Source organism: Malaya genurostris, chromosome 2 (genome assembly GCF_030247185.1).
Source record: "Malaya genurostris strain Urasoe2022 chromosome 2, Malgen_1.1, whole genome shotgun sequence".
Taxonomy (NCBI): domain Eukaryota; kingdom Metazoa; phylum Arthropoda; class Insecta; order Diptera; family Culicidae; genus Malaya; species Malaya genurostris.
In genome coordinates this window covers 197,458,284-197,475,251 of record NC_080571.1, presented here as the reverse complement: position 1 = coordinate 197,475,251, position 16,968 = coordinate 197,458,284, and the positions used below count along the sequence as shown (strand labels likewise).

The window sequence follows — 16,968 nt, the reverse complement described above, 5'->3', positions numbered from 1 at the left end:
AACATGTCTCGGCAGCTGAAACCATTCAACAGGTCGAAAAAGATTGGAAAAAAGTGTCAAAACTTGTCGCCAAGAAGTCTGTACGGAATTTAATGAGGAACGTTCGCAAGAAGGTGCACCAGCTAGTCTACAATGGCTAAGTAGCAAATGTTGAGAATAATATTCTGTTGTTGTAGTCTAATATTATCAGTATATCGAATAAAATTTGAATATCTAACACTTGTGAATTATTTACAGCGAAATTAAAGTGCGTCCATACTTCCTGGGACAGTCTTTAGTCGCTTCCATGCTCATGAACATACAACAGAGGCCAGTGCATCTTAACTAGCAACCCGGGTTATTACCAAAATTAGTCGCTTCTAATGTATTAAATACAGAGTAAGTAAACTATGTACCTTTTTCTTACAGTTATGAAGACATAATAAGCAATTTGATAATTTGATTGAAATCGTAACATTGGACTGACTCTGCAGCACACTACACAGAATTAAAAAAATATTGAATTTTATTGGAATCCAGGAATTATATCTAAAAGATTGATTATGTGTAAATAAAACGTACAAGCAAGAGCACTTTTCAAGCATAGATTTTTTTATCTAAACAAGTAACCAAACACCCTGTGTAAAATTTATGCGAAACATGCTAGCAGATACTGCTTAACACCTGATGAGCTCTAAACTGAGATCGCAAGAGAAGCGAAAACACCGAAGACCCACGAACAGCACGTGAAAGAAGCACACTTCCACACATCAGGAACAACTCACTGAACCAACTTCATTTGTCGGCGCGACAACGTCCGGTGCGGTTTGGTTTGGCCAGTTCTCCTGGTTGGTCGATTGAGGTGCTAGGTTCTTTTTCTAAACGCGGTGCTCATCTTTTTATGATTGTGCCTTTATAGTGTAGCTCAAGGAAAATGTTGTGACGGTTGTTGATGTTTAACAAATTCACGCAGATAATTCGATTGATCGCAACTGTTTTCTATTGTGGAAATAGTGACTAAGTTGAGTTAATCAGTTCTAGATACAGGCGCGAAAATTTCCTGAGCGTATCATTGCTTGATCAATAAGTAAGTTCATCATCAATGTTTCATGGAACAGGAAATAATTACTCGATGATATCATCTCTCAGACGGAACACTATTTCTATCTTCAAAGAATTTTCAATCGAAAACAAAAAGCAAAACAGTGTAAAAGTGAATATGAAGAAAATATCTCATTCGCTCGATCGTGGAAAAGAGGTTGATAACGGTATTTTCGTCACTGATGCATATCTGAAATGAAGAGCAACGGTTGTGATGAAAGCCACGGCGGCGAAGCGCATTGTTTCTATACATACCTTATTCGCACGATGTTCGTTTATCTGAACTTCTGTTATGTTTGGAGCAATATTTGAAATGGAAAATGGTGGGGAAACGACGGTGTTTATTGTCGAACGGAAATGAACTAAGAACGAAACGTTATTGAGTAGTCGACATTATTATCTACTTAGCGCTGTAATGTTCTCCATCGAAACATGCAGTCACATTGATCATCAACAGAACACAGAACTCCTATAGTGTGGGTATTGCACTACTGTTAGAGATCATTGCAACCATGTGGCGACGTGGCGAAATGACCTTGACTCTGGAAGAAGTCACGTTCAGCATCACCCGGGCATGGATGCTCTGCAAGATACTCGTCCGAAGATATCTTTATAAAATATATAATTCAATGTTGGGCTTTGGCAGCTATTCGATTCAGTGCACTTTAAGTGTCCTTTGAAAATTTTCTGAAATGATCTGTCTTTGGTTTTTGTTCAATGAAATAATTGACTTTTCTTACTAGAACAAAACGTCTTGCGAGGATTATAGGATTATTCAAGAATGCGTATAAAGTCGTAGCATTGGCTCTTGGAATATAAAGTAGTGTAAGATTAAACCTGAGAGCTGATATTTTTATTGATCGGCTCGACAATCTATAAAATATCTTATATAAATATCTATAAAATATCTTATATACTTTTCAAATATTTCAAAAATATCTTCCATGTCCATTTTTCGTTCAAATAGTTTTGAGCTCAAGCGATCTGCATATTCAATAGTAAATTTAAAAGATAAATATACACATGTCTATTTATGAAATTTAATATGCACAATATGCTGGTAAAAGCCTCCACTTTTTCACAATTAGTTCTAACTAGTATGAGGAATCGGAAAAAGAATTATGAACAAATATTACGACGACGAATATCAAAATGTAACAACTGTAGCAAACACTGCTACAAACGGATCTCAAATAAAGGTCAATTGGTTCGCAACTGGAATGGTAACTCGGAAGGTTTAACAGCGTTTTAACCCCTTAGAGAGCGCAAGGGCATGTTCAAGAGTGTTCCAGTTCTAGATGCATAATTTATGCCAGTTTTGAAAATAATTCTAGAAATTATAACAAAAAAAACTGGTAGCCCCAACAGCGATTTACTAGTGTTTCAAAAAAAAAAACAAAAAAATGAAACGGCAGCATATACCAATTTTAAATTTAACTGTAGAACTGTTCGAATAAATAAAACTAAAACGGCTTGCTGGAGATAAGTTTGTTCGAGTTTCAGTCTATTATAGATCTCCCATATAAAACTTCCAGCTGCTGAATTTGCTCTAAGAGACAAATTAGCGTTTGAAATCGTTTTTCAATAAAGTGGCAGTAGCATACTGCAATGTAGAGTGTATCAAGCCATGAATCAGTGATTTCAAATAGTTTACACCAAGGGGCTGTCCATAAAAGACGTCACGCCGCAAGGGGGAGGGGGGTGTTTCATAAAACGTGACCTTTTTGGGGGGAGTGGGGAAGGTTTTTGAAATGTGACGTCCAATATTTTTAATGAGCGCATTTTTGAAGTACCTAATTATATTACTGCTTTGGCCTATTTCCTGAAAAAATCTCCACAATAAACGTTTACATTCTATAGAATAACGTGTATTTGTTGATGTAAAAGCTACTTCTTGAATATTCGGGTATGAGTGATGCAGGAAATCATTTCTGTTGTGATCAGCAAAAGTGCACGAAGGAGCGAGTAAATTAGCGAAATTAATAAATTTTGCCTAATATTAGTAAAAAAGAAAAAGATGCCTTCAAACGGTTTAACTTAAGTTATGCACTGAAAAAATTTTCAGTAGTTTGATTTTCTAGCACTGATAATAGTATATCATAAGAATTTCTCTTATCTGATTCTGATGCAGTTTATTCAATTGTACTCCATTTGAAAAAGGGCGGGAGATCAACGATTTCAGACGTAGATCATGTCATACCTTATCTTGATCATATGTGATTTTCCTCCACCAACATCAAAGCTTATCGAATCATCCAATGATTGAACTTAAATAAATCAAGAAGCATTTTAGCTCAAAACCACTACCCATTGTGTGACGGAAGATCAGTACCGATATTGATCGATGTGAATTAAAATTCACTGATCAACTGATCATGAAAAGATTCTCAGGCAGTGATCTCGTTTTGATGAGGTTTTGGTCTTTATTTTCTCAGCCCTGTATGCTATAGTATACACTAAGGTAATATTTCTTTACCTAAAACAATAATATATCTGTGTACCCCTAGGAGGAATAAAACATAATTTAAATGTTTCATCAATTCCAACCAAATACTTTTGTTAATTTATATAATTGATATTAATAAAATAATTCCGATGATTTTGTAGTTTTAGGGATATTTTTTATCCTTAGAACAGCATATAATAAATCGATTTTTCCTTCATATTTGCAATGTTTTTCATACATATTGAGAATGTATTGAGATGAATTTTATTTATTTTGAATTCGTGACAATTTGTGACAAAGGGGGGACGGGGAGTCAAAAATCGTCAAAAAAAGCGTGACGTCTTTTATGGACAGCCCCCAACGAAGTGTTTGAAAATCCTGTGAAAGAAATTGCAAATACTGTATGACACTAGTAGTAGAGAATAGTAAACTCTATGTACTACCTAAACTGACTGAGAATATGAAATGATCAATAACGTTAGATGGTTAGTTCAACACTATTTGCTACAATTGACCGAGAAATTATCTGTATCACCTTGGACCTTCGAGGGAAAATTCGGAGGATATTACATGACAAGTTTCTCAAATATGTGTGGGCATGGGAATATGATCGAGTTAGGAGATTTTTGAACACATTAACTTAACGAAAGAATTCCAATGATAAATTTTTCATATTTTTTATTATGAAGAATTAAAAACAATTTTCAATATCCGAATTTCCGGCTCCCTTGAAAATATCCTGGCCCGGGGGGATTCCCACTTTTCCCTTTTCCACTCGGCGACCTCTGTACCACCACGAGTGATACATGAAAGGAACACTATTAGTAGGGTGAGGAAATGATCTTTATTCATCTTGGAAGATAATGAGATCAAATTATATAATAATCAGGCACGTACCTAGAGGAGGGAGCCCAAGGGGCCCTAACCCCTCCCGAAATCAAAAACAAAAACAAAAAGAAAAGTTTGATGAATATTATGGGGCTGTTGATCCTGCAGATGACACTGTAAGATAGATATTTTAAGAGTTTCGTGATGGTAGAGACTCCAACGCCACTACTACTACAAAACTACTTAAAATTGAGGTTAGAAGCAGGTCAAATTAAACGACAATAGTAATAATTCGTAGAATTGTACTGGATGACTGGAAAGATTGATTCTACAGATGAGAAAGATATCCTACTACTGAATCTCGCACATTTTTATTTAAAACTAGAAAAACGAACACAAGCGCACTTCGAATGCGAGAATGATTATCCGACAATGGACTGAAGTCGACACGAGTGCTTCCCAAGCGACACAAATGTCTCAGAGGAAGCTCAGTGGGTCGGAAAAATCGACCTTGGTCACCAGAATTGGCTTCTTCGAGCTTGATGTGAGTTTCATGTTGGAATTTTAGACCACTACTTTCGGCACCTGAAACCGAACCCAGTATAGTCGCAGTAAGTTTGTATGGTCGTCAATTAATATGACCTACAAATTTAGAAGATGTTTTCCGTTCACCACGAATCGGAGTAAAGCAGCTAGCTCGGACCAGCTCTCGAAATCTGTCGCATGATCATCAAGTCCTGTGGATTGTTGTGCTCTATAAATGGACGTTAAAAAATGTAACATAATAACCTGATCACGAGCACAGTCACCAATTTTATTTAAATACTCAATATTGACACTTCCAGTTGGAAAAGATCTGTCTGTTATAAACGTGAGCATTATTCTCGATCGCGAGCTCTGCCTGCCTCTGCGCAAGTTTTTACGATGTTTATGGTCTCAAGAAACATTACATTCTCTAGTACGCAGTGAAATTGAAACAGTTCTGAACCAAGTAGAGAAGATATTTCTGTTTTGAAATTGGATCTCGATTGAATTAAATGTCATACAGGATAATAACACCATTCATTTGAATATAAGTTCATGAAATAGGTCAACAATATCTGAAAAATCGGTGTGAGTTCCGTTTTGACCACTTTTCCTGTGCTTCCGGAACTGGTGAAGTTAACTGGCCCCCCTCCTGGGTACGGGCCGGATAACAATTCTCACCATCGTTCCTTAACAGGCGATATTTTCCCCCATATTATGAATACTCCTCCTTTTCATAGTTGGTGCCTGATTTATCGGTTCTCGATTCCGGAAGGTACCCAAAAATTTTATTTGGAACACACTGATTTCTCAAAGATGGCTACATTGATTTTCAAAAATTCTAATCAAACAAAATGGTTTACAATCCCTTAGGTGAATTTAACTGACTTCGGCTACACCGGCTACCGAATTCCGGTTCCGAAAATATTGAGGATAGAGGAGTTCAATCTTTTCCCTAAAAAGGCCAAAACGAATTTCATAAACAAAACTTCACATTAAAAGACTCATGATCCCATACAAAATTAATGAATTTTATCCGAATGTGACTTCCGATTTTTGCATTACAGGGTGATGAGTTTACTCACACTCAAGCAAATTGAGTAGTAAAAATCATAAGGCAAATCTTATGATGCATCAAAAATCACCATAATCATAATTTCATAAGATTAATATGAACAATATACCTCTGCAACATACATCTCATCTATCACTATAATAGTTTTCATACGAACAACATATGAACTCCACAATATATGAGAGAAGTTATGTTTGTTATAGAAATTTCGCACAATATTCCTAAAAAGTTCGTATGAATTTCATAAGGCGTTTTATTGGAATTCCAATTTTCGTGATTTCATAAGGCGGCCTTATGATTCGCTTACGATATTCTTGTGGCTAAAAACCATACGAAATCATTATGAAATTCCATATATTTTTTGCCTGAGTGCAATTCAAACCGTCAAAGAAGATGACGATACAAAAAAATCTTTAAAGTTGGGCTCGAAACCATTCCAATTTATTCGTCATGTTAATTCATGGCCATACAAACCGTTTTAGGTTATACTGACCTCTGAATACCGGCTCCAGAAGTACTATAAATGATAACCAAAAACACTAAAATGGAACTCACTTCGATATCTCAAGGAATGCTTAATCGATTGTCACACGTTTAGATTCAAAGGACTAATTTTAGGTTTCATACAATTTCTGTGTTCGATCCGACTTCCAGTTCCAAAATTCAGGGAAATGAGTGATTGAAATTCCAAACTGTCTATTAAGGCTGCTGAAAATTGGAACGCTCGGAAATGCATACCTCTACTAGTCTTGTTGAAACTGCTTGCAAACTGTTTTGATGTTTTTCGCATGTGTTAAGATATATCCATATCTAAATTTCTAAACCGATATGTAAAAATGACTTAGTGGAAAGTGTATTTATTCAGAATTTGTGCGCATTTGAGGCGATTGTGCGTAATAATGTTTTTAAGCGGAACAGTGAAGTGAGTATCGAATGTTGCACTCTAATTGTATGTGTATTCGCTTTATGTTTTCCGAGTGCTTGAAGTTTTCAGTGAGAGAGTCGATTTCGCGAAGTCGAATGAAGAAAACAGCGACTTAGAAGAAAAATTTTCAAAAAGAAGTTGATGTTTTGTTCATGTCTTTTTCTCCAATACATCGTATTTATACCTGCAATATAGAGAAGACAACCGCGACTGAAATTTTTTTCGACAGTAGTGTGCCATCTAGTGGCTAGTAGTCATTACGGTGCTAACGTTTTTTCGGTGACAGAGCGCCATATAACTGCAAATTGCAGAAACCAATTCTACCATTTATGTTGGTTGAAAACAACGTTTTATTTCTCTAATTCAACAAAAAAATTAGATGAATGGAAATGAAGTGTGCCTTAGCTAAGAAATGACAGCACGTTTAATTGGTGAATTCAACTAAAAAAATAGCCATTTCAACAATAAGTGATTATTATTAAGGGAATTAGAATTAAAAAATCTAAATTAGCAAAAGTAAGATTTTTTTAGTTGTCTCAAAAAATAACTAACCTAAATCAGAAAATCAACGAATTTTTTGCCAAAATACTGATTTCGGTCTTTCCGTGTTAAATAGAAATAGGGAAGTTTGGTTGAACTTAATCTAACAAACTCTTCAAATCTTGTTTACGAAACCGGAAGTAGTATCCGCAACAAATTTAGGAATTCCGTATGAAACTGTAAAACTTTTCTTTTGAACCTATAAGTTTGTGAAAATCGACATGGTCATCTTGTAAGTCAAGCTAAACAGCATGAATCTGCAGCATAAAACATGTAGTAGGATTATTATTATTATTATTATTATTATTATTATTATTATTATTATTATTATTATTATTATTATTATTATTATTATTATTATTATTATTATTATTATTATTATTATTATTATTATTATTATTATTATTATTATTATTATTATTATTATTATTATTATTATTATTATTATTATTATTATTATTATTATTATTATTATTATTATTATTATTATTATTATTATTATTATTATTATTATTATTATTATTATTATTATTATTATTATTATTATTATTATTATTATTATTATTATTATTATTATTATTATTATTATTATTATTATTATTATTATTATTATTATTATTATTATTATTATTATTATTATTATTATTATTATTATTATTATTATTATTATTATTATTATTATTATTATTATTATTATTATTATTATTATTATTATTATTATTATTATTATTATTATTATTATTATTATTATTATTATTATTATTATTATTATTATTATTATTATTATTATTATTATTATTATTATTATTATTATTATTATTATTATTATTATTATTATTATTATTATTATTATTATTATTATTATTATTATTATTATTATTATTATTATTATTATTATTATTATTATTATTATTATTATTATTATTATTATTATTATTATTATTATTATTATTATTATTATTATTATTATTATTATTATTATTATTATTATTATTATTATTATTATTATTATTATTATTATTATTATTATTATTATTATTATTATTATTATTATTATTATTATTATTATTATTATTATTATTATTATTATTATTATTATTATTATTATTATTATTATTATTATTATTATTATTATTATTATTATTATTATTATTATTATTATTATTATTATTATTATTATTATTATTATTATTATTATTATTATTATTATTATTATTATTATTATTATTATTATTATTATTATTATTATTATTATTATTATTATTATTATTATTATTATTATTATTATTATTATTATTATTATTATTATTATTATTATTATTATTATTATTATTATTATTATTATTATTATTATTATTATTATTATTATTATTATTATTATTATTATTATTATTATTATTATTATTATTATTATTATTATTATTATTATTATTATTATTATTATTATTATTATTATTATTATTATTATTATTATTATTATTATTATTATTATTATTATTATTATTATTATTATTATTATTATTATTATTATTATTATTATTATTATTATTATTATTATTATTATTATTATTATTATTATTATTATTATTATTATTATTATTATTATTATTATTATTATTATTATTATTATTATTATTATTATTATTATTATTATTATTATTATTATTATTATTATTATTATTATTATTATTATTATTATTATTATTATTATTATTATTATTATTATTATTATTATTATTATTATTATTATTATTATTATTATTATTATTATTATTATTATTATTATTATTATTATTATTATTATTATTATTATTATTATTATTATTATTATTATTATTATTATTATTATTATTATTATTATTATTATTATTATTATTGACATCACTACACCACCAGCACGGTATTACTGCACTACCGGCTGTGAAAATTGCATATTTTTTCAAATAAATTTCAATTTATTGACATTCATCTATCTTTTGGTGCTCACCTTTCATAAAATAACTATTTTTTTATCAATCACAGCATCGGCTTTTACCAATATCACACACTAGTAGCAGACACCTGTAACCGTTTCGTTTTCTTCATAGCGTGTACGAAATAGAACACAGCAAACATAATTCGTTTTGTGTCTTCTTCTTCTTCCTCCGTACCACCACGTACCGATGTGAATTCTATTTTTGAGTTTTTCTTAACCACTTTCGGAGCTTCCGGAACAGGAAAAGGGGGACCAGTAGTATCGAATTAAGTTTTCGTGCCCACAAACTAACAATCTCTGTATATTGGAAGATTTTATCATACAGTTTTATGTGATTTGTATACCTCTTTTTGACCATCATTCGTGAAAAAATACTCATGAAATTGGTAAATTTCCACTTATCACGCTTTGGTTCCGGAACCGGAGGTCGGATCCGGATAAAATGTTCTAGCAATTTTAACTATAAGACCTTTAAATTAAATCTTAGTTTGTGAAAATCGGTTCAGCCGTTTCAAAGAAAATTGAGTGCACACTTTTTCTCTAATTTTGGCATATTACCATGTAACACCGGAACCGGAAGTCGGATCCAAATAAAATTCAATAGCAGGCTATGGGACTATAAGACCTTTTATATAAATCTTAGTTTGTGAAAATCGGTTCAGCGATCTATCGTTAGCGTTCAACTTCCGAGCCAAACAGTCGATGTTTTCTCAGGAGTCGCACAATCACTACGTTTATTTGCCAATCAGATCGTTCAAATTCAAGTACAGTGCTCGCGAAATCCGCGAAGTAAACGCCGGGATGCGTGAAAACACGTTTCGGATCGATTATTCGAGTTTTCCGAAACACCTTTCTCACGAAGTGATCCATAAATTCGTCGGAAAGAGCTTGGTTTAACCCGCGAAAATGTTCTTCAACTTCAGCCAAGCAGACGACTTGGGTGCACCTTCGTGTAGGTCAGTAACCTCGAGCTAGCCGAGAAGATTGTTGAGCAACACGACAACAAGCACGAATTCAACGTCGACGGGAAGTCCTACAAGTTACGAATAACGATGGAGGACGGGGCGGTTGATGTACAAATATTCGATCTTCCCCAAGACGTCACTAACACTCAAATCGCGTCTTTTCTCGCTGACTACGGCGAGGTGCTAAAAGTTCGTGACCTCTATTGGGATAATCGTTACGGTGTTTTCGAAGGAGTAAAGACTGGTGTGCGTATCGCTCGGATGGTGGTGAAAAAGAATATCCCCTCACTCGTAACCATCCAGGGGGAAGATACAGCGGTAGGTTACAAGGGGCAGCGGCACACTTGCTTACATTGCCACGAATTTGTACACATTGGCATCCCGTGTGTGCAAAACAAGAAACTACTAGTGCAGAAGCTCACTGCGGATCTCTCATACGCGAACGTCACGAAAATGACGGCCCAGCCGAAGAAGACAGCACCAATGAAAAAACCACCGCGGCAGCAGCCAGCGGACACACATACACAATCCTCGCTCGAACCCGCGGGACTCCAACCAAGCATTTCGATCCTCGACCCGAAGATAGCCGAGACACATCACAATGGCTCCCCCAGTTACACCTGCTTCCATCCAGCAGAGAATCACTGCAGCACAAGCTGCCCCCCAGCCCTGGATACCGGCAACTCTCAGTGCACAACGGAAAAACGATGGCAACGAAACGGACAGCTCGCAGACATCGAACGGTCCACGCCGTTCGAACAGACAGCCGAACAAAAAATTGAAGCCCAGCAAAGGCGAGTCTGCACACGACGTATCGGATAGTGAAATGAAATGTTGATGTACTTCGTCAGCGTTAACATTGGAACCGTCAATATAAACACGATAACCAACGAAACAAAACTGAGCGCTCTCCGCACTTTCGTCCGATCGATGGATCTCGATATTGTCTTCTTACAAGAAGTTAAAAACGAAACACTAACATTACCCGGCTACAACGTGGTTTGCAATGTGGACCATGGGAGGAGAGGTACTGCTATTGCTCTCAAAGAACACATGAAATTCTCTCATGTAGAAAAGAGCCTGGACGGGAGATTGATCGCACTGCGTGTAAATAATGTTACACTGTGTAATATATACGCTCCATCCGGTACTGCTCTTCGAGCGCAACGCGAGCGTTTCTTCAACACAACTGTCGCTTACTACCTCCGTCATCGGACAGAACACACCATATTCAGTGGCGATTTTAACTGCGTGTTGAGAATATGTGATGCTACAGGAACGAACGCTAGCCGATCGTTACAATCAGCCGTCCAACAACTACATCTGCATGACGTGTGGATCCAGCTTCGACCACGTGACATCGAGTATACCTACATCACGCACAACTCTTCGTCTAGGCTCGATCGCCTGTATGTAAGCGCTGGCTTGCGAAATCATCTGAGAGCCACCGCCACTCACGTCTGCTGCTTCTCCGATCACAAAGCTGTCACCGCAAGAATCTGCCTTCCTTTCACCGATAGACCTCACGGTACCGGATTTTGGTCGCTTCGCCCACATCTTTTGACTTCCGAGAATATTGACGAGTTTCAAATTCGGTGGCAATATTGGACTCGTCAGCGCCGTTACTACCGTACTTGGATGGACTGGTGGTTGATGTGCGCAAAACCCAAAATAAAATCTTTCTATCGTTGGAAGTCAAAACTCGCCTTCGATGGTTTCTATCGGGAGCAACAACGTCTGTTCGGCTTACCACCGGATTCTAAAACTGAGAATAGAAAATGTTATACACTCTCATAACATTTTAACGAAGTCGCAAAAATGTGCTAATTCTACAAACATCTTGCAAGCTACGTTGGCTATAAAAGATCGGATAGCTCTGCTAAAAGCAAACAAAATAAAAGGCAAACTGGTGTCTTTCGATCTTGATCATGCCTTTGATCGGGTGGATCAAGGTTTTCTATACAAAACCATGCATTCTTTAGGCTTCAACGCGGGGCTTATACACTTGCTTTCTCGCATATCAGAAGCCTCTTCGTCGCGTTTATTGATAAACGGACACCTCTCAGCACCCTTTCCTATTCAGCGATCAGTCCGCCAAGGAGACCCTCTTTCGATGCATCTATTTGTGATTTATTTGCACCCTCTATTGCGACAGCTGGAGCGTATGTGTGGGACAGACCTGATTGTTGCTTATGCGGACGACATCAGTACCATTGTAACCAGTGCGGACCGACTGGATGAGATGCGTTTGCTTTTTAGGCAGTTTGAACAAGTGGCGGGGGCTCGCTTGAATGAAGCGAAGACAACTGCCATCGATGTTGGTGTGACGGAATCCTCTGGTTGTGGACTGGATATGCACTGAACCCACAATAAAAATACTGGGCATCGTCTTCACAAACTCTGTGCGACAAATGGTGGAGCTCAACTGGGACGCAATTGTGACAACTTTTGCACGTCAGGTTTGGCTGCACTCGATACGCTACTTTGCGCTACATCAGAAAGTAACCCTTCTAAACACGTTCATTTCATCTAAAATGTGGTACATGGCAGCGAATTTGTACCCGACATCTGCTCACGTTGCGAAACTTACGGTCACTATGAGAACCTACCTCTTCCGTGGTGAATGTGCTACTGTGCCGATGCAGCAATTGGCACGAAGTAAAAAAGATGGCGGACTCAAACTGCATTTACCGGCTTTGAAATGCAAGGCATTGCTGATCAACCGTCATCTGCAAGAGATTGATATCCTTCCGTACTATTCTTCCCTTCTTCACCAAGCAACCTCCCCCCGCGCAAATTCCGTCTCAGACCTTCCCTGCCTTAAAACAATACTACAAAGTTACCCCCACCTCCCTTTTCAAATCCGTCAATACCCATCCACCAATCTAATTCACAGTTTTTACGTTATGCGTACAGACAGACCAAGGGTCGAAACAATAAATCCTGGATACGACTGGCCTCGGATATGGAAAAACATCAATGCCCGAGAGCTTCTATCAACTCAGCGCAGTGCATTGTACATGTGGGTCAACCAAAAAATTCCACACAGACGACTAATGAACGTCATGCGACGAACCGACGGTGAGCAATGTTTGCATTGTACAGGACAGACTGAAACCATCGAACACAAATTCTTTGACTGCTTGAGAGTAAGGGAAGCTTACGATCTTCTACAGCAAAAACTTTCGGCATTAGTTGGTAGCCGGCACACATTCCAGAGTGGTGAACTGCTACGACCATCATTAGAGTGGATCGCGAAAACTACGCGAACGCAAATCTTAAAAACCTTGTTAAGCTACATCAACTATATTGAAGAATGCAACGGCGCAGTAGATATAAATGCATTAGGTTTTAATTTTAGTATCCCGATATAATAATTTTATGTTGAATTCCGATTGAGACATAATAAACGTATTTAAAAAGTTGAGTGCATATTTTTTTCATTATTTTGGTGCATATCATCGGAGCCAAAAGTCGGATCGGGATGAAATTCAATAGCAGGCTATTGAATCTTTCCTTTGAATCTTAGTTTGTGAATGGTTCAGCCATCTCCGAGAAAAGTGAGTGCATATTTTTGTTACATACATACACACACGGACTCTCTCTCTCTCTCTCTCTCTCTATCACACACACACACACACACACACACACACACACACACACACACACACACACACACACACACACACACACACACACACACACACACACACACACACACACACACACACACACACACACACACACACACACATTTGCTCAGTTCGTCGAGCTGAGTCGAATGGTATATGATATTCGGTTAAAAAGTCGGGTTTCACAGTGATTAGGCTATGCAATCTAAATGAGAAATAGTCTACTATCAAAATTTATTGATATACTTATCTAGACTTCTAGAATTTGCTATTTAAGTGACTTGAATGCGAGTGAAAGAGCACATAATGGAAACTTTTTTGTTTTTTGCATATCTATCTGAATGAAATAAAATTTCTTTGCTTATGCATTCAAAATGTTTTATACGTTTCAAAAAATGAATTCATTACACACTTTAGGTTTGTCATGCGAATGAAGGTTTGAGATAAATTTCTTAAATACACAAATAATAAGCAAAATTTGCTAACCCCAATATTTTGGAAACTCATTCATTTTTTCTCTATCACCATTTTATATCATTTAGAATGAGCTCATTTATCACTGTTACTACTTTAGGTCTTTATACCGATAATAATAGGAAATCTCTTGAAGAAGCCCTTCTTACGTCTACTAGAAATTTATACCCGCCAAATACAACTATTTCGTACAATCATTTTCTTTTTTAATTTTCAGTTCGTATTCGCATATCAAGATGACTGGCGAACAGAAAGGCACAGTATTGGTCACAGGCGGGGCCGGTTACATCGGATCGCATACGGTAGTATCTTTACTCGAAGCCGGCTACGGTGTTGTGGCCCTCGACAACTTTACGAATTCAGTCAACTCCGCTAAGAACGACTCGGTAGCTTTGCAACGTGTTGAGGAAATTACGGGCAAGAAAATCACATTTTACCGCTGTGACCTTTTGGATAAAGATGCAGTAGAGGCTATATTTAAAGCGCACAACATCGACTCGGTAATACACTTTGCTGCACTGAAAGCCGTTGGTGAATCGATGACTAATCCTTTACTGTACTACAAAAATAATATGATTGGAATGATCAATCTGTTAGAGGTTATGGACAGTTACCGTATTTACAAAATGGTATTCTCAAGTTCATGTACAGTGTATGGAGAACCGGAAACATTGCCGATTACAGAAGAGAATCCTACCGGAAATGTGACCAATGTATACGGCCGGACCAAGTATTTTATCGAAGAAATGCTGAAGGACGCCGTGAGTGCAGATCCGAAATGGAACATAATCGCATTGCGATATTTCAACCCCGTTGGAGCTCACAAATCCGGCCGCATCGGTGAGGATCCTACAAAACAATTCACAAACTTGATGCCGTACATCAGCCAAGTTGCTACCGGAAAAAAGGATGTTCTAACTATTTTCGGCAACGATTATAACACACCTGATGGGACCGGTAAACGCGAAACATTTCATAGATTTTTGAAATATTGCACACATTACAAACTATTTTTGTGGTACATACTTTTAGGCGTTCGAGATTACGTTCATGTGATGGATCTGGCCTCTGGACATGTTGCGGCGCTAGATAAGTTGGATCACATGCATTTAGGGCTGAAGGTATGATTGTTTAAAGAAAGTAACACAGAATGTAAAACGTACTCAAATGGTTAATTTCTAGATGTACAACTTGGGAACAGGCAAAGGAATCTCGGTGATGGAATTAATAAACACTTTTGAGAGGGTGAATAAGGTGAAAATTCCATACGTTATTCAGGAACGACGGGCAGGAGACATCTCTGCTATGTACGCGAATGCTACTTTGGCGGAAACTGAGTTGGGTTGGAAGGCTGTCCACAGCGTTGAAGAGATGTGTATGCTTCTTACTCGAGTTTAACACTCATTTAATTGATCTAATTCATTTTTTTATTTCGATAGGTGAAGATTTCTGGCGATGGCAACAGATGAATCCAAACGGGTACAAGAGTGAACAAATCAACGGTCATCATTGATCCTTGGAACCTGAAAATCGTTCTACAGTACATTCTGATTTATCGAGTTTTATTTATTCTGTCTACAATTTTCAACTATGTCGTACAGTCTTGTATTTTGTAGTTTTAGAACTTCTGTTCCGATCGACGTAAAGTTCGGATAAAGATTCCGTGCAAAAATTTCAAGACATTTTGGATGCTCAGGAAGCATGTCAGAGAACAAATCTAAAAGAAACAAATAAATAAATCACTAAATAGTTCACTTTTTTCCTATTTCAATACGCTACCTATAAGTGATGGTTTATTCGAGTGAAATGCACTTGGAACACTGTATACAAACTTTTCTGGGGTTGATTCCCACGTTTTGTTAGTCTCACTCACAGCAACGAATATCTGTTCGTAAGGCTGTTTTTTATTGCTTTCTTTGAAATTACAAACTGGTTCGCCATTTTTTGTAACTTTCACCCAGAACCAATTACCCAGCAACTTGAGCTTCCATTTCTTTAAAAACATTTCTTTGACCGCGTTAACGTGGGTTGGTGAGTTTGTGCACCATATTACAACGATGGTGTCGTTGTGGATAAAATTCTCCACAGGAATATTTTCAATGCTTTCATTGTCCAGCATATTATAGCCAATTTTGTGATTGACGGCTTTTGTTCGCCTAATATATTTGTTCCACCAAGGCGGATCAAGTACAATAAAATCAAACCGTTCATCCGGGTCCAAAAGATTCTTGAGGTTATTAATATCCGAGTTGAAAAAGCGACAGCGTGGAGGAATAAGGTAGGATTGATTGAAAAACTTGCAAATTACAGCATAGTTCGAAGTGTTGGCTCCTTTGAAAGCAGTGTTTGATTCATAATTATCTTGTCTATTGAAATCATCCACCAGTTCGAGAGCTTTGGCATTATTTGCGGCTTCTAGAATTTCAAAGCGCTCTGTGAGTTGAAGGAAGGTAGCATGATTTTGTTGAACCTGTAAAATTGAGAAAGACAGCTAAAATGTGAA

At 35.2% G+C, this 16,968-nt stretch overlaps 2 protein-coding genes across 2 annotated transcripts in view; one reads left to right on the top strand and one right to left on the bottom strand.

Annotated features, from left to right (window-relative positions):
• The first annotated feature begins 745 nt into the window (after positions 1-745).
• LOC131426925 (UDP-glucose 4-epimerase-like) lies at positions 746-16,214 on the top strand. Its single transcript, XM_058589706.1, has 5 exons — positions 746-1,066; positions 14,683-15,422; positions 15,498-15,586; positions 15,648-15,840; positions 15,905-16,214. The coding sequence occupies exons 2-5, from the start codon at positions 14,702-14,704 to the stop codon at positions 15,976-15,978; spliced, it is 1,077 nt and encodes a 358-aa protein (XP_058445689.1). The 5' UTR covers positions 746-1,066; positions 14,683-14,701; the 3' UTR covers positions 15,979-16,214.
• Positions 16,215-16,759: 545 nt separating this feature from the next.
• Positions 16,760-16,968, bottom strand: part of LOC131426923 (peroxisomal multifunctional enzyme type 2-like) — a 49,260-nt gene continuing 49,051 nt past the window's right edge. Inside the window, exon 5 of the mRNA XM_058589704.1 lies at positions 16,760-16,935. Coding sequence (XP_058445687.1) covers positions 16,889-16,935 — 47 coding nt within the window. The 3' untranslated portion in view covers positions 16,760-16,888. The remainder of the gene's footprint in view (positions 16,936-16,968) is intronic.